This window comes from Scyliorhinus torazame, chromosome 1, assembly GCF_047496885.1.
Source record: "Scyliorhinus torazame isolate Kashiwa2021f chromosome 1, sScyTor2.1, whole genome shotgun sequence".
Lineage (NCBI taxonomy): Eukaryota > Metazoa > Chordata > Chondrichthyes > Carcharhiniformes > Scyliorhinidae > Scyliorhinus > Scyliorhinus torazame.
Genome location: NC_092707.1, coordinates 380,697,839 through 380,724,399, shown reverse-complemented (window position 1 = coordinate 380,724,399; position 26,561 = coordinate 380,697,839). Strand labels below are relative to the sequence as shown.

At 49.3% G+C, this 26,561-nt stretch overlaps 1 protein-coding gene across 7 annotated transcripts in view; it reads right to left on the bottom strand.

Moving 5' to 3' along the window:
- The window catches only part of ltbp1 (latent transforming growth factor beta binding protein 1), a 533,746-nt gene that overhangs the window by 245,069 nt on the left and 262,116 nt on the right, over nucleotides 1–26,561 (bottom strand). For all 7 annotated transcript variants that reach the window (XM_072512266.1, XM_072512285.1, XM_072512304.1 and 4 more), the window contains 2 exons: nucleotides 3,138–3,263; nucleotides 833–955 (listed from right to left, as the gene is read on the bottom strand). In XM_072512266.1, coding sequence (XP_072368367.1) covers nucleotides 833–955; nucleotides 3,138–3,263 — 249 coding nt within the window. The remainder of the gene's footprint in view (nucleotides 1–832; nucleotides 956–3,137; nucleotides 3,264–26,561) is intronic.

The window sequence follows — 26,561 nt, the reverse complement described above, 5'->3', positions numbered from 1 at the left end:
CGCGCGCAGTCATTGCGGCACCAGTCGGGGCCTTTGAAAAAGGCCCCCGTGGCGATTCTCCCAGTGCAGCTGGCTGAGTTCCTGCCGGCGTGGTTCTCGCATGGTTCCACCCGGCGGGCACTCAGCGTGGCTGCTGCAGACTCAGTCCGCGGCCGCCCTGATGGGGGGTGGGGGGATCATTCATCGGGGGAGGCCTCCAGGATGGCCAGGCTATAGATCGGGGGCCACCGATCCGCTGGTGCGCGTGATCTGGAGATAGGGCCTATCTTCCTGCTGTCACGGTGTGAGTCGGCCATGTCGCGCGGGACGGCCGCTGAAGGCCGCCGCCGTGCGCATGCGCGGACCCCGACCGGACGTGCAGGGTCCCGTATCGGCAGCCGGAGCTGCGAGGAGCACTCCGGGGTACTGCTAGCCCGCTGGAAATCGCAGAATCACTCTGGACTTACTCCAGGTAAGTCCAGAGTGATTCGCGCGCGTTTATTCGCGGGCATGGGGAAATAGCCCCATTATTGGAGAATCCCACCCCAGGAATTCTCTTGCGGCTTCTCACGCTGTGTATGTACCATTGGCAGAAGTTCAGCCTGACAAAGTTTCTCTGTCAAATTTGCCTTCGAGCTTCTGGTAGCGAGTGGGAAATTCCCCAAGGAAATTCTCCGTGCAAGGCTTTTGTCCTATTGTCCTCATCGTTCCCAGTTAAACTGCTTTTGAGTTAGGAGACGGGCACATTTCACAGGTGAAGACTGTGAGGTGAAGTTTGGGGTTTGGTAAAATTTATATCTGCCATCCTGCAATTAAGGTTCTCCTGACAAAACTAAATGATTACAAGTGTTACCAGAGCATTGCGTTCCTCCGTCTGACGTAAATCCTCGGTGGCAGAAGCATCGGAAGCTTCCTACCGTGTTCTTACAGTGTCCATTGGAACAGGGGCGTGGGGCCTGGGCACATTCATCCACATCTGTAAAAGGTAGACTACAGTTAGTAGAAGGAGCAAAGTAATTTGTCCCTGTGTTCAATGTCCTGATGCTGACCGGCTCCTGTCTGGAGCTATGGTGATCATCACTGATAGACAAGAGGTCAACGCCTGACGCAGACGGAGCTCAAGGCTTCTTTGACGCAACTAGAATATTTAGATGTAGCTCAATGTGGAGCACACTTGTCTCTGAGTCAGTTGTGAAGTCCAGGGGCTTGAGCACTAAATCTAGGCTGGCACTCCAGTGCAGTACGGAGGGAGTGCTGCATTGACGGAGGCGCCGTTATTCAGATTAGGAGCTAAACCAAAGCCCTGTCTCCCCACTCAGGTGGAAGTAAAAGACCCCACGGCATTATTTTATAGGCGAACTTGGAGAGTTTCGGTTGACCTTTACTCCTGAGCACTGAAACAAGTCATCATCGCTTTGGAATTCATGGAAGCTTGCTGTGCCACAAATTGACTGTCGCGTTTCCTATCTTACAATAGTGACTCTTCTTTGATAAGAACTTAAATTGCCTGTATGATGTTTTGGGACATCCTGAGGTTGTGAAAGGTGTTATTTAAATCTCTTTTTTTCTGATGGACCATTGTGTTGGGGGTTTCTTCAAACCAACTCAAAGTCTACCAGCTATTCAGTAGCACTGAATGAATGCCAGCTGATTAATAACCAGCATAAGCTAATCTGTCAGATGGAAGATACCACCATCCATTTCTACAGGCCATGGCATCCTATCTATAGAATCATAGAAATTACAGTGCAGAAGGAGGCCATTTGGCCCATCGAGTCTGCACTGGCTCTTGGAAAGAGCACCCTACCCAGGCCCACATCTCCACCCTATCCTCATAACCCAGTAACCCCACCCAATACTAAGGGCAATTTTAGACTCGAAGGGCAATTTAGCGTGGCCAATCCACCTAACCTGCACATCTTTGGACTGTGGGAGGAAACCGGAGCACCCGGAGGAAACCCACGCACACACGGGGAGGATGTGCAGACTTCGCACAGACAGTGACCCAAGCCGGAATCGAACCTGGGACCCTGGAGCTGTGAAGCAATTGTGCTAACCACTATGCTACCGTGCATAGTGCATGGTCACTATAGCAGTGACCATGGGTCAGGATAGAGGTAGACACAGTGCCCTGCTGCAAGTTAACCCAATAGCTTGGGACAGGCAAATCTGGCGATGGTAATAAGCCACTGTGCCTGAAACCTGGGGCGGAATTCTCCGCAATCGGCGCGATGTCCGCCGACCGGTGCCAAAAACGGCGCGAATCAGTCCGGCATCGCGCCGCCCCAACGGTGCGGAATTCTCCGCATCTTGAGGGGCCGAGCCCTCACCTTGAGAGGCTAGGCCCGCGCCGGACTGATTCCCGCCCCGCCAGCTGGCGGGAAAGGCCTTTGGTGCCCCGCCAGCTGGCGCGGAAATGACTTTGCCGTGCGGCGCATGCACGGGAGCGTCAGCGGCTGCTCACGGCAACCCGCGCATGCGCAGTGGAGGGGGGTCTCTTCCGCCTCCGCCATAGTGGAGACCATGGCGAAGGCGGAAGGAAAAGAGTGCCCCCACGGCACAGGCCCGCCCGCACAGAATTCGGCAACCGCCGGGGGCGGGATTCACGCCAGCCCCCGGCGATTCTCCGACCCGGCGGGGGGTCAGAGAATCCCGCCCCTGGTTCAGGTTTGATACGATGGTGCAATGTTGACTAATAGGAATGGTGCCAGGAGGTAGCACAGAAGACCACAGTCCATGGGATCATTTCAACCTGCAGAGCATTGGGACGAACAGTTATTGATCTGCAAAAGTGGTGCCAGAACCCTGGGTGACTTTCTCCTTCAATTGTGCCTGCCTTTGCCCCTAGTGCTCTGCCCTGAAATGTTGGCACGGATTGATAAAGGGATGAGATGCCTTTTAAGACTTGGCCAGAGGCCTTTGCCACCCTATTGTGAAACGCCCCCTCAGTGGTTGCCATCTTTTTGAGTTTCCCTTGCGGTTTCTCTCCATAGGCGCCCTGGGTCTGTCTGAATCAGCACCTTGAAGCTTTGTCAAGTGTGTGCACCACAGAAACTAGGATGCAAACAGGACATTTCAGTTTGCAGTCTGAAATCTGTCAATAGTCTCTGTGGTACAACTGCACCAGGAGGGGGAAAATCTGGGCTGTGATGTCTTACCTGTGCATTCAGTGTTCACCGCGTTGAGCTGATATCCAGGATCACAGTTACATGTGTATCCCTCTGGTAGATTGATACACTGGCCGGGTCCACAGATTCTCGGGTTGACTGAGCACTCGTCGATTTCTGAAAAGCAAGCATTGCACGTTGCAGCAAATTTGTAAGAATTTTGAAGTTTTGCTCGTTTATCGGACCACAAACCTGTAACTGAAACAGTGAGAGAGCTTGCCATAATGTGGAGATTTTTTATCAATGTAACAACCATTTGAAATTAAATGGAGCCTTTAGTAAAATATTTACTACCTTCCACTGTACAAGCGTGAGCTGCATCCATCTGCATCTTGACAAAAAGTATTTTAAAATAAACTCAATTTTTCAGAACTCAGTTCAAGGGTCATATTGGACCTGAAACATTAACTCTGTTCCTCTCTCCATAGATGCTGCCAGACATGCTGAGTTTTCCCAGCACTGTCCGTTTTTATTTCAATTCAAAACAAGTTACTTGGAATAATTTAAAGGGGGAGTAATAAACTTTGGTGGGGATGTGAAATGGGCAGTGTTGAATCAGAGTGGTCTACAGCAAAGAAGGAGGCCATTAGCCTGTCGAGCCCATGCTGGTTCTCTGCAAGGGCAATTCAGCGGATCCCCCTGCCCTGCCCTTGCCCCACAGCCCCGCAATGTTCTTTCAAGTGCTCTCAGAAGGAACAATGGAATCTGCCCCTGCTACCCTTTCAGGCAGTGCTTTCCACATGGTAACCACTCGCTGCGGAAACACAATTGTCCTCATGTCTCTTGCTAATCAACTTGAATCGATGTCCCCTGGTTACCAACTCTTCAGCCAAAGGGAATTGTTTCTGCCCACTCTGTCCAATTGCCCATATGTAGAACCCTGCACCAACAAAGTGACTAAAGTACCTTACTACATGTGATAAAGTCGCCATAGTTCCAGATGACCACAGGCTGCTTTCCCGTTTGAGGGGGAGAGCTGACTGGTAGTGATTTAAACTGTGGATCACCACACCTCAGGCGAGGGGCGAGATTGAGAAGGAGTGGGGGATGAGGGTTCATACATTTGTTAAACTTGTAGGGGAAAGGGAAATGCTATAATGCATCGTGTTGCAAATTTATCAATTTAGTCTTGGGGTTAACTTCAGTAGAAGCTGTTGGAAATGCACCACTGAAGTAGGAATATAGGGGGCGGGATTCTCCGTTGTCCAACGGGGATATCGTAATTGGCGATCAGGTGGAGAATCCTGGTTTAGGACCGAATTGGGGACGGTGCCTGTTTTTGCATGTTGGGGGAGAGCCGTGCTGCTGGCCAGGGAGGGGGGGGGGTGGCTTTGGTGAGGGCTGGGGGGACTGGTGGGGAGTGGCAAGGGAGCGTCCAGGGGGATACTATCCGGGTCTGCGCACGGCCAGCGCCATGGTGTACGGTGCAACCGCTGCAGGTCATCACCGTGCACGAGCGCGGCCACGGACCCGGCAATTCTCCGGCCGTTTATTTCGTGGAGGCCGGGAGTTTTACGTGGCGCGGCTGCTGGCCCCTCACTGGTCGGAGCATCGGCGAGGGGGCGGCACCAACTTTTTCGCCGTAAAACCAGACACATCCTCCGGACATCGCCTCAAAATCGGAGAGTCCACCCAGGAATTAGGAGCAGAAGTAGACAATTGGGCTTTTCACAGTAACTTCACTGAAGCCTACTTGTGATAATAAGCAATTATTATTGTTATTATTAATTCAACCCTTCGAGCCTGCTTCACCGTTCAATCAGATCATGGCTGATCTCTTCCTGGTCTCAAATCACTACCTGTTCCCCATATCCCTTTTTTAAAAAAAAATTTTATTCTCCTCCTTTTTCACATTTTCTCCCGCATTTACACCCATCAACAATAAACAATAATCAGCAAGATATGTCAATCCCCATAATAACAACGATCCCATCCGCCCACCAACCCCCAAACATCAGCCCGCATGTTTACATAAACAAATGACAAAAAGGAATCAGGGATTACCCAGAGTCACCCTTAATATACACAGCCCCCCTCCCCCTCTCCCCCCCACCCCCCAACTAATGTTCGATGTTATCCAGTTCTTGAAAGTGCATAATAAATAGTGCCCATGACTTGTAGAACCCCTCCGAGCTTCCCCTCAGTTCGAACTTAACCTTCTCAAGGGTCAAGTATCCAACAGGTCCCCCCGCCACGCCAGGGCACTGGGTGGAGAGGCTGCTCTCCATCCCAGCAGGATCCGCCTTTGGGCGATCAACGAGGCGAAGGCTATGATATCTGCCTCCGCTCCCGTTTCCAACCCTGGCTGGTCCGACACCCCAAATATGGCCTCCTGGGGACCCGGGTCCAGTTTCACACGCACCACCTTGGAAATTACCCGAAACACATCCTTCCAGTACTCCCCTAGCTTTGGACAGGACCAAAACATATGAACGTGATTTGCGCCCCCCCCCCCCCCCCCCCCCCCCCCCGCAACGCTCACACACATCCTCTACTCCTTCAAAAAATCGGCTCATCCTCGCCCTCGTGAGGTGCGCTCTATATACCACCTTCAGCTGTATCAGCCCCAACCTCGCACATGAGGTGGAGGCATTCACTCTCCGGAGCACCTCACACCAGACCCCCTCCTCTATAACCTCTCCCAGCTCTTCCTCCCACTTTGCTTTGATCCCTTCCAGTGGTGCCTTATCCTCTTCCAGAATAGCTCCGTACACCGCTGACACTGCCCCCTTCTCCAGTCCCCTTGTCGTCAGCACCTCCTCCAGCAATGTGGAGGCCGGCTCCACCGGGAAGCTCTGTATCTCCTTCCTGGCAAAATCCCGAACCTGCATGTACCTAAACCCTTCTCCCTGCTCCAGCCCATACTTCGTTTCCAGCTCCCTCAATCCTGCAAACCGACCCCGAAGAAACAAATCTTTTAGCGTCTTAATCCCCTTCTCTTCCCATTTCCGAAAACTTCCATCCCACCTCCCTGGCTCAAATCTGTGGTTCCCCCGAATCGGCATTTCCCTTGACCCTAAACCCAACCCGAAGTGTTGGCGAAACTGCCTCCAGATTTTCAATGAAACTATTATTACCGGACTCCCTGAATATTTCCCCGGAGCTATCGGGAGCGGCGCTGTTGCAAGTGCCTTCAGCCCCGACCCCCTGCACAAACTCTCCTCCATTCTGACCCACTGAGAATCCACCCCTCTGACCCAGCTCCGCACTTTCTCCACATTCGCCGCCCAGTAGTAGTACAACAAGTTTGGGAGACCCAAACCCCCTGCCTGCCTTCCCCTCTGTAGCAGCACCTTTCTCACTCTGGCCACCTTCCCTCCCCATATGAATGAGGTCATCCGTCCCTCAATCTCCCTGAAAAAAGTCTTTGGCAGGAAAATCGGTAGGCATTGAAAAATAAACAGGAATCGCGGCAACACATTCATTTTAACCGCCTGTACCCGACCTGCCAGTGACAGAGGAAGGCCGTCCCACCTTGCCAGATCGGCTTTCACTCTCCCCACCAAACTAGTGATGTTGTACCTGCGAAGCCTCCCCCACTCCCGGGCAACCTGCACCCCCAGATACCTAAAATGAGTCCCTGCTCTACGGAATGGCAGCTCCCCCACCCCTGCCCCCACCCCCGGCCGAGACACCACAAAGTACTCACTCTTGTCCAGGTTCAACTTGTACCCCGAGAAAGACCCAAATACCCGCAGTAGCTCCAATATTCCTCCTATCGACGCACTCGGCTCCGACACATACAGCAGCAAGTCGTCGGCATATAAGGACACCCTATGCTCTATCACCCCCCGCACTATTCCTTTCCATGCTCCCGAACTTCTCAATGCGATGGCCAACGGCTCAATCGCAAGTGCGAACAGCAGGGGGGACACAGGACATCCCTGTCTCGTCCCACGGTGGAGAGAGAAATATCTCGAACTGATATTATTTGTGCGGACACTCGCCTTCGGTTCCTTATATAATAGCTTTGCCCAGTTCACAAACCTTGGTCCAATCCCAAACTGCTCCAGCACTGCCATCAGGTACCCCCATTCTACCCGATCAAACGCCTTCTCGGCGTCCAATGCCACAGCTACCTCTGTTTCCTTTCTTTCCGCCGGTGCCATAACAACGTTCAAAACCCTCCTAATGTTCGAAAACAGCTGCCTCCCTTTCACGAACCCCGTCTGATCCTCCCCTATTACCTTCGGGAGGCACTCCTCCAGCCTACCCGCCAGTACCTTCGCCAACACTTTTACGTCCACATTCAGAAGTGATATGGGCCGATACGACCCACACTCCGTCGGATCCTTATCTTTTTTTAGTAACAGGGAAATCGATGCCTGCCCCAAGGTTTGCGGCAACACCCCCTTCCCTATCGCCTCCTCCAACATCCCCGCCATCAGGGGTGCCAACCTATCCTTAAATTTTTTATAATATTCCACCGGAAACCCATCCGGCCCTGCTACCTTCCCCGACTGCATCCTCCCAATCGCATCCTTTATCTCCTGCTCCACTATTGCTCCTTCTAATGTAGCCCTGTCCCCCTCCCCTAGCCTCGAGCACTCCAACCCATCGAGAAATTCCTGCATCTCACGGTCTTCTCCGAGTGGCTCTGACTTGTACAACCTCTCATAAAACTCCTCAAAAACCTTGTTAATCAGCACTGGGGCCACCACCAACTTCCCTGCCCTATCCTTCACCTGAAGAATTTCCCTTGCCGCTGCCTCCCTCCGGAGCTGACCTGCTAACATACGCCTTATCTCCATGTTCATAAACTGCACCCCTTGCTCGTCTCAGTTGGCGCACCGCCTTCCTGGTGGATAGTCGGTCGAAGCTCGCCTGTAGTTCCTTCCTCTTTTCCAGCTTCGCCGGGTCCCCATCCTCTGCATACCTCCTATCTACCTCCAACATCTCATCTATTACCCTTTGCTGCTCCAACCTCTCCTCCTTATCCACCCTAGCTCCCCATATCCCTTTAACCCGTTTTTAAATCAGAAATATTTCTATCTCCTTCTTGAAAACACTTAATGACTCAGACTATACTGCACTATGGGGCAGCGAGTTCCACAAATTCACCACCCTTGCCAGAAGTAGTTCTTCCTCATCTCAGTTTTAAATCTACCACTTCTCAACCTATATCTGTGAAGTGGAAGCTTCTCCAACATGGAGGCCTAGGCAGCATGGTCTCCATGGTTACGATGCCCGGGAACCAAACCTCCTTCAGAACCTGAAACGAGCTGGGTGATAACATTCCTCGCTGTTCTACAAAATCATGCTGCAGTTACAGAATCCAACTTGCTAGTTTTTTTTTTGATGGTGCTGAGTTTAACCACAATAGCCCAATGTTTAATTTTCATGGCAGCCTTGGCTCCCAAGTTTAATGAGTTTCCAAGAAGATTTACTGGAGGAGCCAGTGCCAGGACCTCCCGCTGCATGTTACTACTCTCAGAGCGGCTAGAATGTTTATTGTCCTCCACATCATGTGCATCATGTTCCTTCACTTTGAACTCATTGACTTCCATCAGATGGGCTAAAGATATTGCCAATGAAGCTCAATTGCAGCTATGGAAAAGGTTGTGGTTTTCTATTAATAAAACCAACACTTAAAAGAACAATCTATTACATTTCTCCCGTAATACTAAATACCACATATTCCAGGTTTACTCAATGTCACTCTTTTTGAAGCGTTGTGTGTGAGTGTGAGGGTCTGCTGTGGGAAATTTAGGAATGGTGAATAGCAGACCGGGATTTTCCGTGCCCAATTAGGACAGGTGTGATCGTTTGCAAGATCGCAAAATCTCACGAGAATGCCCTCGGCGCGTTTCCTGGTGACTTAAAGTGGGAAGCAATTGCCTCCCCACCAATGGCGCTTCCCACGGCTGAAAGTCATCAGCATGCACGTGCATCTCATTACTGTGGCCACACGCTGGAGTCATCTCCGGACTCGCCCCACGCCAAAATTGAATGCCACCTTGATGTGACCATCAATTCACTCGAGACAGAGAATAGAAATGAACAGAGGCTTTAATCAACGAGAACAGTGCCTGCCTGCGACTGCTCTGATATGAGAGCCGCCTACAGGGCAGCTGCTCTTTATACCTCCCCTCAAGGGGGCGGAGCCAGGGGCGGAGCCCACAAGGGCACCAACATGATGCAATCAGTGTAGTACAGTACAATGGTCCATAAGTGGAGCCCACATGGGCAACAGCGTGATACAATGTAGTATAGTGGTGAATGGTTCCTATAATACGTTCACCGCACACCTCGAGGTGTGAATGGAGATAGGGGTGATTTACAACTGCTTTAAAACAATGTGCAGCTGGTGAACTAAACTTTGAGGGGAACCCGGAGGTGCGTTTGCAGGATCCGCGATAGGAATGCAAGGAAGCAGCACGATTGGGAAATTTAGGAATGGCGAATAGCAGACCGGGATTTTCCGTGCCCAATCAGGACAGGCATGATCGTTTGCAAGATCGCAAAATCTCACGAGAATGCCCTCGGCGCCCCCACGATTGGGGGGCGTGGGTGGATGTCAAAGACAAGTCTTCACAGTAGCTCATTTGTAGCTTTCAGTATGGTGTGGGGAAATGGCCCCAGTGTGTTGGGGAGGGGGGGGCAAAGGCAGCACAGACTGATGGAAGGGAAGCTCAGGGCAAGGGCTCTAGTGTATGCAAACAGCATGGAAGGTTGCACACAAACATGACTGTGGGGGGATGGGGGAGGGGAGGAACCAGTTAGCATCAGCTCAATTGACTTGGAGTCAGTTTCGTGAAGCAATTCTGCATACTCGAGCAACACTAATTCCTGGGAGGGCCAATGGTTGCTTCTCTAGTTTTAACCCATTGAGTGTAGACTTTTATGGAGCTGCAGAAGCATTGGGCAACCTTGGGGATGCCATCAGGAAAGGTAGACATGCAACACTCACTGAGGGTTGTGCTCTGATCCCCCACTGTTATTGATATGTAAGCATTGAACATTCACCCTCATGGTCTAATGAAACCATGCAGCCTAAGAATGCACGTTCGGACAATGCCAGTGCCTGAGCAGAAAGCTCAGGATGCAATCGAGTGGCCGAAGGTGTTGTCTCAGTCATGTGGAGTGGGCCAGAGGTGGGTGGGTTGTGGTGAACCTTCATGCGCACTAAACACTGGACATCCATTTAGTGTCCAGGACTCTCCAGCATGGGTAAGGGGCCCTTCAAACGCTGCCACAGGCCATGACGACCAAGAGTGACCCTAAGGAGACAAATGCTGGTCCTTGTCCCTTTGATACTGTAGTGAGGAGGCCATCAGGAAGATGGAGCCTGGTGATCTCGCTGTCTGCATTATCCCTTATAGGCAGGAGAGAAGGAGCCGCCTGGCTTGGCAAAGGAGGGAGCAGAACCCTCATGACCATGGGACGACAGGGTCTCCTCATATCAAACATGCCTACCGCTCTATCGCCCGCCCACACTTTGGCAAATCTGACCACAAGGCTGTGCTCCTGCTCCTGGCTTATCAGCAAAAACTGAAGAGGGAGAATCCGTCAAAGAAAGTCGAGCATTGTTGGTCTGAGGAATCGGATGATCTCCTACGGGACTGCTTAGAGTCAGTGGACTGGTCAGTATTTAAAAACTCTGCGACCAGCCTGAACGAGTACGCCACTACAGTAACTGACTTCATGAGTAAGTGTGTAGAAGACTGTGTGCCAAAGAAGCAAATCCGCGTGTTTCCCAACCGGAAACCCTGGATGAACAGGGGTATCCACTGCTTGCTGAAGTCTACGTCTGAGGCGTTCAACTCAGGCGACCCTGACCTCTACAAGAAAGCCACATATGATCTAAAGAAATCCATCAAAGATGCCAAAAGACAGTACCGGACCAAGCTCGAGTCCCAGGCTAGCCACACGGATCCCCGCCGTCTATGGCAAGGTCTGCAAGACATAACAGGCTACAAAATGAAGGCATGTAAAATCGTCGGCTCCAACGCACCCCTCACTGACGAGCTCAATGCATTCTATGCACGCTTTGAGCAAGAGGACAGCGAGCCTTCCACCCCAGAAGCCGCGGATGAACTTGTATCTGAGATCACCACTGCAGACGTCAGAGCAGCCTTCTCGAAGGTCAACCCACGGAAAGCCACTGGCCCGGATGGGATACCCAGACGAGCACTCAGGTCTTGCGCGGATCAGCTGACGGAGGTATTCGGAAACATCTTCAATCGCTCTTTACAACAATCTGAGGTCCCTATCTGCTTCAAGAAGACGACCATCATCCCTGTACCAAAAGAAAGTCAAGCAGCGTGCCTTAATGACTATCGTCCAGTGGCTCTGACATCCATCATCATGAAGTGCTTTGTGGGCAGCACGGTAGCACAAGTGGATAGCACTGTGGCTTCACAGCGCCAGGGTCCCAGGTTCAATTCGCCGCTGGGTCACTATCTGTGCGGAGTCTGCACGTTCTCCCCGTGTCTGCGTGGGTTTCCTCCGGGTGCTCCGGTTTCCGCCCACAGTCCAAAGACGTGCAGGTTAGGTGGAGTGGCCATGATAAATTGCCCTTAGTGACCAACAAGGTTAGGAGGGGTTATTGGGTTATGGTTTTGGGTGGAAGTGAGGGCTTAAGTGGGTCGGTGCAGACTCGATGGGCCGAATGGCCTCCTTCTGTACTGTATGTTCTATGTTCTATGAAAGGTTAGTCATGGCACAAGTCAACTCCAGCCTCCCGGTTTGCCTTGAGCCACTACAGTTCGCCTCCCGCTGCAACAGGTCCACAGCAGACGCCATCTCTTGGCCCTGCACTGTACCCTGGAACACCTAGATAACAAAGACACCTATGTCAGACTCCTATTTATCGACTAAAGCTCAGCCTTCAACACCATCATTCCTCCGAAACTCATCTCCAAACTCTGTGGCCTTGGCCGCGGCTCCTCCCTCTGCGGCTGGATCCTGTACTTTCTAACCCACAGGCCACAATCAGTAAAGATAGGCAACAACACCTTCTCCACAATCATCCTCAACACCGGTGTCCCACAAGGCTGTGTCCTCAGCCCCCTACTATACTCCTTATACACCGATGACTGTGTGGCCAAATTCCCCTCCAACTCAATTTTCAAATTTGCTGATGACACTGCCGTAGTGAGTCGGATTTCAAACAATGACGAGACAGAGAACAGGAATTTGCTAAACTGGTGCGACGACTATAATCTCTCCCTCAATGTCAATAAAACGAAGGAGATTGTCATCGACTTCAGGAAGCGTAGTGGAGAACATGTCCCTGTCTACATCAATGGGAACGAACTAGAAAGGGTCGAGAGCTTCAAGTCTTTAGGTGTACAGATCACCAACAGCCTGTCCTGGTCCCCCCATGCCGACACTATAGTTACGAAAGCCCATCAACGACTCTACTTTCGCAGAATACAAAGGAAATTTGGCATGTCAGCTACGACCCTCACCAACTTCTACAGATGCACCATGGAAAGCATTCTTTCTGGTTGTATCACAGCTTGGTATGGATCCTGCTCTGCCCTAGACCGCAGGAAATTACAAAAGGTCGTGAATGTAGCCCAGTCCATCACGCAAACCAGCCTCCCATCCATTGACTCTGTCTATAATTCCCACTGCCTCGGAAAGGCAGCCAGCATAATTAAGGACCCCGTGCACCCCATACATACTCTCTTCCACCTTCTTCCGTCAGGAAAAATATACCAAAGTTTGAGGTCATGTACCAACCGACTCAAGAACAGCTTCTTCCCTACTGTTATCAGACTTTTGAATGGACCTACCTCGTATTAAGTTGATCTTTTCTCTACACCTTGCTATAACTGTAACATTATATTCTGCAGTCTCTCCTTCCTTCCCTATGTACGGTATGCATTGTTTGTACAGCATGCAAGGAACAATACTTTTCACTGTATACTAATATATGTGACAATAATAAATCAAATCAAATCCTCTGTACATAGAGGATGATTCACAGAGAGCTGTCATTTATGGCTGCCTCACTAAACACAGGGTCTATAGATGACGCATGCCCTACCTGCAGATGAGCGAGAACCAGTGTCATTGATACCTGTGCATGTCAAGGGAACTGGTCACTCACATATGCCACCGTCTGCAGGACTAGGCACCACGGGGCATCCACTGCCAGTGGCAGTGCAAGTAACTGTCGCACTCAATTGCTGCAGCAGTGGCTCCTTTCAGGGTTCCACTGCAGACGTGTGCAGGATCTCGCAAGCCTCCATGCGCAAATGTATCCAGGAGGTGGTGGATGCCATTTTTGCCAAGGCACCCAACTCTATCAACTTTGACAGGGACCATACGAGCCAGGAAGCAACAGAATAATATAATAATCTTTTGTCACAAGTAGGCTTACATTAACGCTGCAATGAAGTTACTGTGAAAAGCCCCTAGTCACCACATTCCGGCGCCTGTTCGGGTACATAGAGGGAGAATTTAGAATTCTCAGCTTGTATGGGAATTGAACCCGCGCTGCTGGCCTTGTTCTGCATCACAAACCAGCAGTCTAGCCCATTGAGCTAAACCAGCCCTGCAGCGCTGAGATTTGCTGAGCTTTCTGGTCTCCCACAAGTGCAGAGTGCCATTGACTGTGTTGACGTGGCTCTAAGGTCTCCCTTACACCAAGCAGTCTTGTATGACCACCGCAAAGGCTTCCACTTGTTCGAAGTTCAGCTGGTTTGCGACCATAACAAATGGATCATGCAGATTTGTGAAGATATCCCAGAAGTGTCCACGATCCATACATCCTCAGCAGGTCTCAGATCCCTGACATCTTTGAGGGCCCACACAGGCTGCTGGGCTGGCTCCCCGGGGACAAGGGCTACTCACAAAGAACTTGGCTGATGACACATGTGTGGCGGCCTCAGACTCCTGCTGAGTGAAGATATAATGAGGCTCTTGTTGCAACCCAGACTTTGGCGAAGAACACGATTTGAGATCCTGAAAATTAGGTTCCGGTGCCTCGACAGATCTAACGGAACACTCCAGCACGCCCCCAGAGGGTGTCACACACCATTGTGGCGTTAAATAACCTGGCGATGCAAAGGGAAGGGGGCCTGGATGATGAGGAGGTGAAAGAGCTGCTCATCTCCTCCGATGAGGAGGTAGCAGAAGGTGATGGGGTCCGGGAAGGCGAGGATGCAGATGAAGAGGTCACTGCACTGGCCAGGCCAGCCAGGCATGCTCATGAGGCCCTCATTGCCACATGTTTGCATCAGGAGAATGAGGAGATGCAGTGAGGACACTCCTGAGATCATCATCTTGCAGCTGGGAAGCTCTGACACCTGCCTGGCTGAGGGCAGCGCACCTACCCACTGTGAGGAGGCTCATATCACGGAAACACTGCTGAGGTACAGTGGGCTGATGGACTTTACGAGTACTTGATCCTTTGGCCGGTATCATCCCCTGTTCCCTTCAGCATCACACCTTCACCTGTCAGGAATGCTGACGGGATGTTTTTTTGGGGGGGGGGGGGGGCGGCACCTCAAGGGTGCTGAGAACATTCGGAAAACATCACAGGATCCTGCAAGCCAGAATAGGAGATTCCTGCAGCAAACACAATCCTCAACAAGGTGCAGGCATCACTGATCTGAAGAGTGACTTTGAAATGGGACAATCACTGTGGTCAGACGGTTAAACACTACAAAGAGGAGACGCCCCGGACTGTGACGTCTGCCTTCAGTTTGTACAGGAACCAAGGTTTTGTAACTGAATTGAGAACAAGGAGACTTGGTTGGGAGTGTACATTCATCATTCGTTAAAATTCTGTACAAGTGATTAACACCTGTGCCCACCTTGTGCAACTATATTTTCTTAATCTTTCTAAGCCTCCTGCTACATCTTGGTGCTCCCCCAATATTCACAGCGGGCGTGGGGGAGGCCTGTTGATTGCAAAATCCTGTTGTCTCTTCCCACACTTAGTCGTGCATTAAGACAGACTTACGTCCATAGCCAGTTCTTCCCGGAGCAAGTCGCTCGTCTGTCGCCAGAAGATTATAGCTTGAGCACCATTCAACACCAAACATGGCTGACCAGGAGCCTCTCCTGCTCTTACCGCCAGCCATTGATGTGTTGGAAGGATTTTGCAGGTTGGTACTCAACCTGTTTGGCCGCGTTATGGCCATTGAGTCCTGGGGTGGGACTCGAACCCGGAGCTTCTGTCTTAGAGGCAGGGACAACACCCACTGTGCTGTGAATACTCTCCATTATTTCAAAAACTTGAGTAAGGTTGTATTCCCAGATGATGTCCGCTTAATCCTGCTGGTGCCATTAAGGGAAGGCAGGTGGAAGGAGAGAGAAACTTCTGGCCCATTTTCACACAGGATGGGCAGGTATGAGCAGCGCTGACAGTATGATCCCAATATAAACGAGCAGGACAAAACCATCTGTATCCTGTTCTGGCAGGGCCTGGGCATTCTGGACTGAGGTACGCCTCTGAGAATTACCTCTTCAGATTTAAAAAAAAAGAGCGATCAGGAAATGTTTGGATACATGGGGAATTGTAATTGCCGACTAAGTCACTTTGGGGCCAATTTTCCAATTACCTGCTGGCGACACAGGGATCATAAGTCACGGTTAATCATCGACAGATTGCGCACTCCTCACTTTCTGATGTCCACTGCCAGCTGTCAAACTTGTCGGCTACCAGATGGTTACTCTGAAAGCTGCTCAGGCCTGACATCTTTGCATTTACCTCAATTCCTGGTGTTGCCTTGGAAGCAACAATTTTAAAAGTTTAAGAAAACAACATGTGCGGTTGTATGTGTGTAGCACTTACCAGGGAAAAGCTGCATAAGGGAGACATGAATAGAAGGATAGGTTGATAGGATTTAATGAAGCGGGGTTGGAGGAAGCTCATGTGCAGCAAAAATACCAGCATGGACTTGTTGGGCTGAATGGTCTGTTTCTGTGCTATACATTCTGTGTAATACCCTATTTTATTCAGTGTGTTACACTGCTATCACCAAGGGGCAGTAACTGAATTGAGGGCTGAGCTGACACAGGTCACTTGGCAATTCAGAATGGCCTGAGTCACATTCCTGCTCTAAGCAGAGTTAGCTGATCTCACCCCAGATTGTAGTAGGGAAGATTACAATTAGTCCCATTGCCCCTGGATCAGAGAGAGGAAAAATCAGTCAGACTTCAGAGTGCAATCCTGAGAGCTTTGCTGGAGATTATGTCATCCAGACCCCCCCCCACCCCCAAACATTGCCAAATTCCGCAGCACGCAAAGCTGTCTTTCAGCCCATCGAGTGCATAATCAATGATCGCGTTCCAATTTGTCCAATACCCTTGTACAAGTTACTGTGTACTCTTCCGATACCACAATCTCTACAAACTATTCCCCTTCCGTGGATTTCCTGACTTGATGAGAGTCCTGGTGGGCTGAGCTATTCAGCAGCTCATTCAACCCTGCACCGAGACCCTGGCGCACATTGGCAGGGTCCTGGGCAATGTCTGTCTCCAGGTAGAAGTCTGTGCTAGCTTGGCATGCAGTTTAACCGCTGATTGAATCATAAGTGCAGGGAGCCCTCTGGTCTAAGATAACTCATTTGTGGAATTATTTCCGACTTCAGCCACAAACTCAGAGTTGGGGGGCAGAGAAAATTGGTTAGCGCCGAACTCTGAGAATGGAACAGTCAGAACTCCATTATGTGCTCAAAGTGACTGGCCCGAGGATCTCCAAAGATTGGGCCTGAGACCTCCTTCCCATGAAACTCAGTAGCTCCATAAAAGGAATGTTGGCCTCGCTCTGCATCACAAACCAGCTGTCCAGCCATCTGAGCCTCCCCATACCGGCTGAGGATATTCATGGAGGCCCCGCTCTGCCTTCTCACTCTTGCCCCTCGCCTGAGGTGCGGTGACCCTCAGGTTAAATCGCCACCAGTCAGCTCTCCCCCCTCAAAGGGGAAAGCAGCCTATGGTCGTCTGGGACTATGGCGACTTTATTTTTACTTTACCTGCAAGGATTAATGGTTTAACTGCTGTGGAGCCTGAATTGGCTCCGTCTATTTTTGACTAATTTCAGAGCCGGATCCTTAAATAGGTTTTAGGGCGCTCATCTGTTTAAGAAAACTGCCAGGGGGATCTGGATATCATATGGGACAATGTAGATTTCGGCATATTTTAAATACCCTTGGGACAGGGGACTTAGCCCCCACAAAATTGTTAATTTCTTTGCCCTTGTTTTGTGCCAGTTAACTGGGAAAAATGGGATCCACCAATTGTTCCTCCGGATGAGACTCGTGGCAGAGGGGGAAAACTGTAAAAGCAAAATGAACCCGATGAGGAGAAATTAAAATGAATGCCGCAACAGAGAAGCAAAAATCTGAAAACGTTTGGATGGTCTTAAAGGGTATTTCAACCCCATTGGCTGAGGATTAAGTAGTGGCAAGCAGAGGCATGAGTCAGTGAAGGAGTAGCCCCATCGCTCAGTGCCCTGTTTGATGGCTGAAGTCAAGTGGATGCTGAATGAGTTGCTCCTGGAATTCGACACTCCGAGGTACGTGTCCGCTGGCCATTATTAAGCTCTGTGTACAAGGTGGTTCAGTCAAGTTCCAGGACATATTCCCAATCGGTGCCAGTCCTTTGCTGCACAATGCCCAAATAATTTCTGAGAATAATATTTGACATGAGCTGGTTGCCTTTTTAAATTCTACTTGAATTGAGAGTTCTCGTGCTCATTGTCTGTGGGGAGGAAGAGGAAGTGGCTTGAGTGGGGCGGTCAAAGGTTGCAAAATGGCCTCCCTGCATCAATGAGATTATCCACGATGTTCCCAAGTGATTCAGATGATCCGTCATATGTCGCTAACGAGTTCCACACTTCGCCTAAAGTCTGTCGGTCAAGCAATATGCTCCGCCCATCTTGTGTCCTGAACGTTGACCTCTGTAAAAGCACCAATTAGAGGTCGAACACTCAGCCACATGGCCCAAATATTCAAAATAAATCATTCATCCAAGGTCATTTGTGCACAACTCCTGGCTATCAGCTGAGAGGTAATATCGGTGGTCCTCAGAGGCTCTTAGCTGAGATCTCACAAAGCAGGACGTTGGAACAGTTACCTGAAGCATGCTAGTTGTAGTCCTGTGGGTTGTGAAGGGAAAAGGTGCCTATATTTGTGGTTGAAACAAAAGTTGCGGGTGTCTGAGAAACATTATTTGACTTCCAGCTCCTCCCCAGGGAATTATTTTTGGGAGCTTAGCAGTTGCCTGGCCGTGCCCAGCGTACCAGTTTCAACTGCCTCGGCCGAAAGGCTTAGAGGCAAGAAATAATAAAGCGTTCGCCACAAAAACGAAACGTAAAACTACACTAAATGAAACTGGTGTCCATTGCCCCAGCAGGAACACTGGGCTGCATCGTTCATACACGTCATGCAATACTAAACCTGACACACTCTTACAACTCACTCCACCAGCCAAGGAAAACAAAGCCAGGTTCCCCGTTAGTCTTTTTCACCCTTGGTTGCATCACCTCGAGTGATTCTGATGCGGTGCTAATTTGTGAAACCCAAGTATATTTTTAGTTCCATCTGACCAATTCCAGAACAAATATTTACGGTACATGCTCACTGGGTAACTGCACTGTCAAGAATATCATTTCTCCTGATATGTATCTGTGAAAATAGCATTCAAGCAAAGTCCAGGGCCAAACTGCTGCTGACGTTGGATTGAGTGGCATAAGTCCCACCAGCACATTGGATCAGTTTTTGGTGAAAATGCTCACAGATGTAGCAGAGATTACTATAAGGTCTGTACTCTCTCAAACTGTCCGCTGCATCACAACAGGGATCATTTTTAAACAATATCTGATACTGCAAATAATCCACAAGTGAATGAACTGAGTGTAAGTAGCTTGTGAACTGTTTCCTGCCATTTTGGTTCAGGTGTGGAGTATGTTCTCTGCGGTGAGTAAAAATGGCTTCCACTCAAAGCCTTTGTTTTACCTCAGGTGACCTGAGGCCCCGTGACCACGGCAACCCACAGTGCTAAAGAAAAAGCAGAAGTGCACAAAAGCATTTCTCCAAACATTCCCCTTTCCATATGTGGTGAATGGAACTACTGTTAATTCACCAGTGCACTGTGATATCATGTTACTGCTATATCGTGTTACGTTATGTGTTTAACCCTGTGGGCTCCACCTGTGGGCCATTGTATGGCTTCACCCACAGGGGGATATGTCGGGGCATGTACGGACTCACCCATGGCTCCACTCCTTACAGGAAGTATAAAGGCAGCTGACCTGCGGGGCCGCATTCATTGTTGTACCGGTCACAGGCAGGCTCAGTTGAAAGCTGATTAAAACCACGGTTTACTTCTCAACGTGTCTCTCAGTGAATTGATGGTCGCATCACCATAAAAAGAAAAATACACACTGCACACACTATTGGTCACAGTTACCCACAGACATGCTCAATGGAGAAAGCTATCACACAGAAAATTGACCACTGTAGTCTGTCTCACCTGTCTCACTGTAGTCCGTCTCACAGGCATTGCACACAGAATTTATAGCACATGTGTGGGTTGTTCAACTTGGTACGCTGGCTCCTGGGTTGACGTTGCCTCTCTGGGGTATGTTGTTGCCATGGCAAGTGTTGCTGCTGATCTGGTGTTCTTTTGGGGGATTAGTTGGGGAGGCGGTGGCGTAGTGGTATTGTCACTGGACTAGTAATTCAGAGACCCAAAGCACTCTGGAGTCCCAGGTTCAAATCCCGCCACTGCAGGTGGTGAAATTTGAATTCAATAAATTAAGTCTGGAATTAAAAGTCTAATGACCATGAAACCATTGTCGTACAAACCCAACTGGTTCACTAATGTCCTTCAGGGGAGGAAATCTGCCGTCCTTAACTGGTCTGGTCTATTTGTGACTGCAGACCCACAGCAATGTAATTGACTCTAAATGCCCCTCAATGGGCAATAAATACTGGCACAGCCTGTGACGCCCATGCCCCATGAACACATTAAAAAAAGTTGACCTCTGGGACTGATGGTTGTTCCGTCTCTTGTGCAGTTGGTGATACCAACCCTTCCCCATCTGTGGAAGAACAGCTTCTCCAGTTGCACATAGATGACTGCGATTCCAACAACATCTCAGGTTGTTCATTTTCACTATCTACGATCGAAATGACAACTGACAACACAAGTTCCAAGTTGCCAAGAGGGCTGAATCTTGTTGAGTGTGTTGAATGCTCGTACTCTCACCGGCTCTTAAACTCTCAACTTTGGCAATGTTTTAGCAGGTTCATCAGAGTGAAATTTGATTTTCTATCATTTCACTTTCATTTTGTTACTCACTCCTGCGAAGGCTTCAGCAGGTTTCGAGCTATTGGAAGAGTAGTTTGGGTGCGGTGTAGCGTCAGTCACTGGACTGGACTACTTTCCATGCCTTCAGTAGGTGTGTTTCTCCACTCCAAGATTGCCTTGCACACATCTGTGCTGGATCTCGATGATTTTTTGATGATCCCTTTGGCAATTTTCACTGCTGCCTCAGCCTTTCCATTTGACTGGGGATAGTATTAAGATGATGTGTAGCACTGAATTTCCCAATCTTCCATGAAGTGCCTGAATTCTTCACTTGTGAACTGAGGATCATTGGCACTTATCACAATGTCAGGAATGCCATAATGACTGAAGTGTGCTTTCAGGTATTCTACAATCTTACAGGTGGTCATTAATATCAGCTTATCTAACTCCCAATAGTCTGAATAGTAGTCAACTGTGATGAGATTTTCAGTAGTAGTGCGTGTGAAGAGATCTACCCCAAGCTTCCTCCATGGTCTGTCTGGGATATCATGAGTCATGCACAGTTCTATAACTTGCTGAGCTTGTTATTCATTACAAGCACTGTAGTGGCTGGTGTGATCCTTGACCTCATTGCTCATGTACAACCAGCAGAGCACTTCTCTTGCCTTCATTTGCAAATCTCCCAATTGGATTGGAATATTGAAAGCTATACTGACTCACCCAGCAGTCAATATCTTGTACAAAGATGGCGACTGAAGTTTGAGTTATTCTCTGCTGTTTCTTACAGTGGCTGGCTCTCTTACAGCTATAAAAATCATTTCAATTTCACCTGCACTCTCATGTTTTATGTGGGGGAGAATAATAACTTTTCTGCCCAAAAGCATTTGTTTTACCGCAGGTGACCTCAGGTCATCTGACTGTGGCAGGCCACGTTACTCAAAAGGCAGCAGTGCGCAAAAGCATTTCTCCAAACAGGGTAGAAAGCTTCTCCGAGAAACTGCACACTAGCCGTTTTCTCGGAGAAGCTTTCTACCCTGTTTGGAGAAATGCTTTTGCGCACTGCTGCCTTTTGAGTAACGTGGCCTGCCACAGTCAGATGACCTGAGGTCACCTGCGGTAGAACAAAAGCTTTGGACAGAAAAGTTATTATTCTCCCCCACATAAAACATGAGAGTGATAAATCACAAATAGCCAACACCGCAAGCAGGCTATCACTGCAGGTGATCTGTGAGTCACCTCCCTCTTGCCCCGAATGCCGGTGATTATTTAATAGGGAAAAAAGCATGTTCACTTTGTAAAATGGAAGATTAAATTTGTCATTGCAGCAACGAAATTTCAAGTTTTGTTACATTTTAGGTGGAATCTCCAGCTCTGCCCTCTGCCGGGATCTTCTGGTCCCCCCTCCAAAGTCAATGGACGTTCTGCTGGTCCACCTCATCCCTCGCGGCAGGTCCCACCATGGAGAGGCCAGAAACTCCCGGCCATCGTCTAATAGGTCCCTTACTGAAGATGTACTTGGGTCAGCATGCCTTTAAGCACTAAGAATTACACAGGAGCAACATAGAGAATGAGTGTGTGGGCTGGATTTACTGCTCCCCCACTGATGGTTTTAGAGGTGGGGGGCGAGGAAACATGAAATCCAGTAAGCGCCATGCCCGCCACCGCCTCATCTGCAATTTTTCCAATGACAGAGTAGGCATCGGAAGGCATATCTGCCCTTGGGCTAATTGAGAGTGCAGGCCTCTGCCCTGAGATTTAACTAGCAGCAGGAGAGTACCATGCCAAGCATTCAGCTCAGCTGCTTTCCCAATGTGAGCGGGTAGGGGGCCCTCCTATCGGAGGCACAATCCCCCCAACGGTATAAACCCGTCTGCCAGGTTCCCCTACTTCCCCAAGCCTCTCTAACTCAGCCCTCTCCCCCAAAGCTGGGCTTACCAGCTTGGAGCAGACTCCAGCCTCACTTGCCATTCCACATAGAATATAGAACATAGAACAGTACAGGCCCTTCAGCCCACGATGTTGTGCCGACCATTTATCCTAATCTAAGATCAACCTAACCTACACCCCTTCAATTTACTGCCGTCCATGTGCCTGTCTAAGAGTCGCTTAAATGTCCCTAATGACTCTGACTCCACCACCTCTGCTGGCAGTGCATTCCACACACCCACCACTCTCTGTGTAAAGAACCTACCTCTGACATCGCCCCTATACCTTCCCCCAATCACCGTAAAATTATGTCCCCTCGTGACAGTCATTTCCGCCCTGGGGAAAATAGAACATAGAACAGTACAGCACAGTACATCTACAGCCATGTGCCTTCCTCTCGGCCTCGCTGCAGTACCAGCAGTGACCACTGATCCCGGGGGGGCTCTGACAGTACGAGCGAACTGCCGGCCTCGGTTTGGCTGGTCGCTCTCCAAAGCATGGCTTCTTGTTGCTGAGGGGGCGAAAGGCCCACTTTAACTCAATTAACAGCCATTTAATTACTGGGATCACAAATGAGCCCATGATAGCGAACAGTCTGGTTTAGATTCAAATGGAGAAGGATGGAGTCAGTGGATAGAGAACGAAGTTTGGGGCAGGAGCCAAAGACAATGTCTTTGGTATTCCTAATGTTTAGTTGGAGGAAATTTCTGCTCAAGCCGTCCAAGATATCGGACAAGCACTATGGCAATTTAATGGGCGTGGAAGTGTCGAGAGGGATAGCAGTAAGTTTGAACTGGATGTTGTCAGCAGCCTTGGGAAACTGATGCAATGTTTGCAGATGATGTTGTTGATGGATGGCGCGTAGGTAAGAAATCAGCTGTTTAGGATCAACAATTGATGCCTCAAACAGAATAAGACTCCAATCTCTTGTCAAACAGCAGTTGTTTCTGCAATCTGTGGAATATTTCACCAGTCACAAGCTGTAACGTCCAACAATAATCATGTCCTTACTCTATCCCACAATATCCTCATCACAGCTGTCTCGGGTTTTAACTTTACTAGACAAGAGTCATTTGCAAACACAGCATTGCACCTAAATACAGAAAGAACCTTCGTAAAACGCAACCTAATCTTTAAATAAACATCGCTGAGGATGTTTAGTAAGAAACCAAATCCACTGGACCAATTTGATTACTTTAGTAATCCCGTTTCCTATTATAGAGTCAGACTTCCTTTAAACATCCTTCACCTGTTTAGCTGCAGAGGGACAATAATGAAAGCTGTAAACCCAAATGGCACAGTCGCTTCAAAAGTAAACAGGACTATTTTTATAAACCAACATAGTGAGGGCTTCTGAGGTAAAACAGTTAAGGAAAACCATTTGTTCACTTTCAGTCATATCTCAAGGTCCTTACTAGTCACATCACCTATATTCAGTATAATAACTGGGAGAGAATTGAAAAATTGTTTCATCATAGTAAATTAGTTCTGGCAAAATGAACTAACCTTAGTTTTTTTTAAATTCATTTTTAGTGGATGTGGGTGTCGCTGGTTAGGCCAACATTGCTTGCCAATCCCTAGTTGTCCTTCCGAAGGTGGTGGTGAGCAGCCTTCTTGAACCACTCCAGTCCCTGAGGCGTAGGTACAGCCACTGTGCTGTTAGGGAGGGAGTTCCAGAATTTTGACCCAGCGACAGTGAAGGAACGACAGTACATTTCCAAGTCTGGATGGTGAGTGACTTGGAGGGGAACCTCTAGGTGGTGGGGTTCCCAGGTATCTGCTGCTCTTGTCCTTCTAGTTGGTAGTGATTGTGGGTTTGGAAGGTGCTGCTTAAGGAACCTTGGTGAGCTCCTGCAGTGCATCTTGCAGATGGTACACACGGCTGTCACTGTTTGTTGGTGGTGGAGGGACTGAATGTTTGTGGAAGGGGGAGCAATCAAGTGGGAAGCTTTGTCCTGGATGGTGTCAAGCGTCTTGAGTGTTGTTGGAGCTGCACTCAACCAGGCAAGTGGAGAGTATTCCATTACACTCCCGACATCTGCCTTGTAGATGGTGGGCAGGCTTTGAGGGGTCAGGAGATGGGTTACTTGCCACAGGATTCCTAGCCTTTGACCTGCTTCGGTAGCTACAGTATTTATCCAGTTCAGTTTCTGGTCAATGGTAACCCCAGGAAATTGATAGTGGGGGATTCAGTGATGTTAACAGAATTGAATGTCAAGAGGCAAATGTTAGATCCTGTTGGAGATGGCCAGTGCCTGGGACTTGTGAGGCATGAATATTACTTGCCACTTGTCAGCCCAAATCTGGATATTGTCCAGGTCTTGTTGCATTTGCACATGAAGTGTTTATTTGTAAGCCACTTGGTATTGGCACTATCATATATTGTGTGTTTTTCTAATAAATCATAATTTTTGCCTGAACTTTGCAGAAATCGTTCATTACTTTCTGAATGCTCTATTTTTCATGACAAACTTGACCATGTGACATGTGTTCACCTATTTACCAGTTGCACAAAACTAAATAATTTCCTTAGTGTGTCCAAATACTGGTGGTGCGGGAGGGAGATGTGCAGCAAACAAATAAGAACAGAGCATATGTTGTTCCATCAGCATTCTCAACTAGCACATGGGGGGGGATTTTCCGCCTGCCCCCAAACCCCTCCCCCCAACCCACAATGGGCTTTCCAGCGGTGGAGGTGACTCGCCATTGGGCGCTAATCAGATCTTCTGGTTGCGCCAATGTCCACACCGTTTTGCCTGTATCGCCCATCCCACCATCGGGGAACCCACTGCAGGGGTGCGCCTTTGGCGGGACCGGAAGTTCCCGCTGGCAGAAAGGGCTGGAAAATCCCGCCCATGCACACCAAAGACATTCTTATGATGCTTTTGATGGGGTTGGAGAGAGTGTTCCGAGAATACAGCCACTGGAGTTATCGGCTCACTAGGGTGCCTGTGGTGTAGTGGCAGTGTCACTGGGTGAGCAATTCGGAGGCCCAGACTAATGCTGGGGTCGGCGGGGGTTGCAATGGTTCAAATCCCACCGTGACTGGGGGCTGGTTAATTTTCGGTGGTTCCAGTGAGATGCAGAATGATGCTGACAGCACAGGTTCAATCCTCATACTGGCTGTGCTGGTTCATGGAGGCTGACCTCCTCACCTTGCCCCGTGCTTAGAGTGGTGCCCCTCAAGCTACCTCTACCCAATTCTCTCTCTCTCTCTCTAATGGAACAACTTGTCAATGATCCTTTCTGGACTGTGAATAATTACCCACGCCATTCGCTTACACTCGATTTGAAAAGTAGCATAAAGATAAAATCTTATCTTGCAATTCGTGTAATCCAGCACATTCTTCACTCTGCAGTAGGTTGAAAGACTGAGAACTAAAGTTAAATATGAAAAAGTTAGGGGCTTTGTTTTTGATCCAATGATTAGGGGGCGACACAGTGGTTAGCAGTGCTGCCTCACAGCGCCAGCAATCCGGGTTCAATTCCGGGTGACTGTCTGTGTGGGGTTTGCACTTTTTCCCCGTGTCTGCGTGGGTTTTCTTCCGGGTGCTCCGGTTTCCACCCACACTCCAAAGCTGTGCGTGTTAGGTGGATTGGCCATGCTAAATTGCACCTTAGTGTCCAAAGATGCGTAGGTTTGGTGGGGTTACAGGGATAGGGCAGGGGAGTGGGTCGAGAGTAAGGTGCTCTTTCAGGGGGTCGGTGCAGCCTCGATGGGCTGAATGGCCTCCGTCTGCACTGTAGGAATTCTATGGTTCTATGCATTAATAGATTTATCGAAAAGTACCAGGTACAATCGCTGAAGCAGCTTAAATCAAGTCAGGAAAGGTGTGTTTCTATGAAGGATGGAATGGGGGACTATGGCTGAAGGCAGGTGAAGGATATGATGCAAAGGCTTTAGCTCGAAAGGGAAAGCTTCCTCATTCTAATAACCTTTCTCCATTTCTGAAAGTCTCTCACCCTTTATAATTCTCGCAGTGTCACCTGAACACTGTCCTCTCTGGTAAACGAGAAACATTTCCGGAAAATAATCATTCAGGAGGCAAAGGATAAATGTTCTAAACTAGGGCTGATAACAGATGTCATGGAGGATAGGCCGCTTATTTAGCTGTTTGAAGTTCCAACGCAAAGGACGAATCCATTGGACAAATCATTTGCGCTTTCTGCTGATGTATCTCAAGGCAGGAGAGAAGTGGAAACCCGGGTTTAGCTGCGGTGTCCCGCTGAAACTTATGGCAGTCGATCAAGAGGAATCTCTCGCCGTTCACG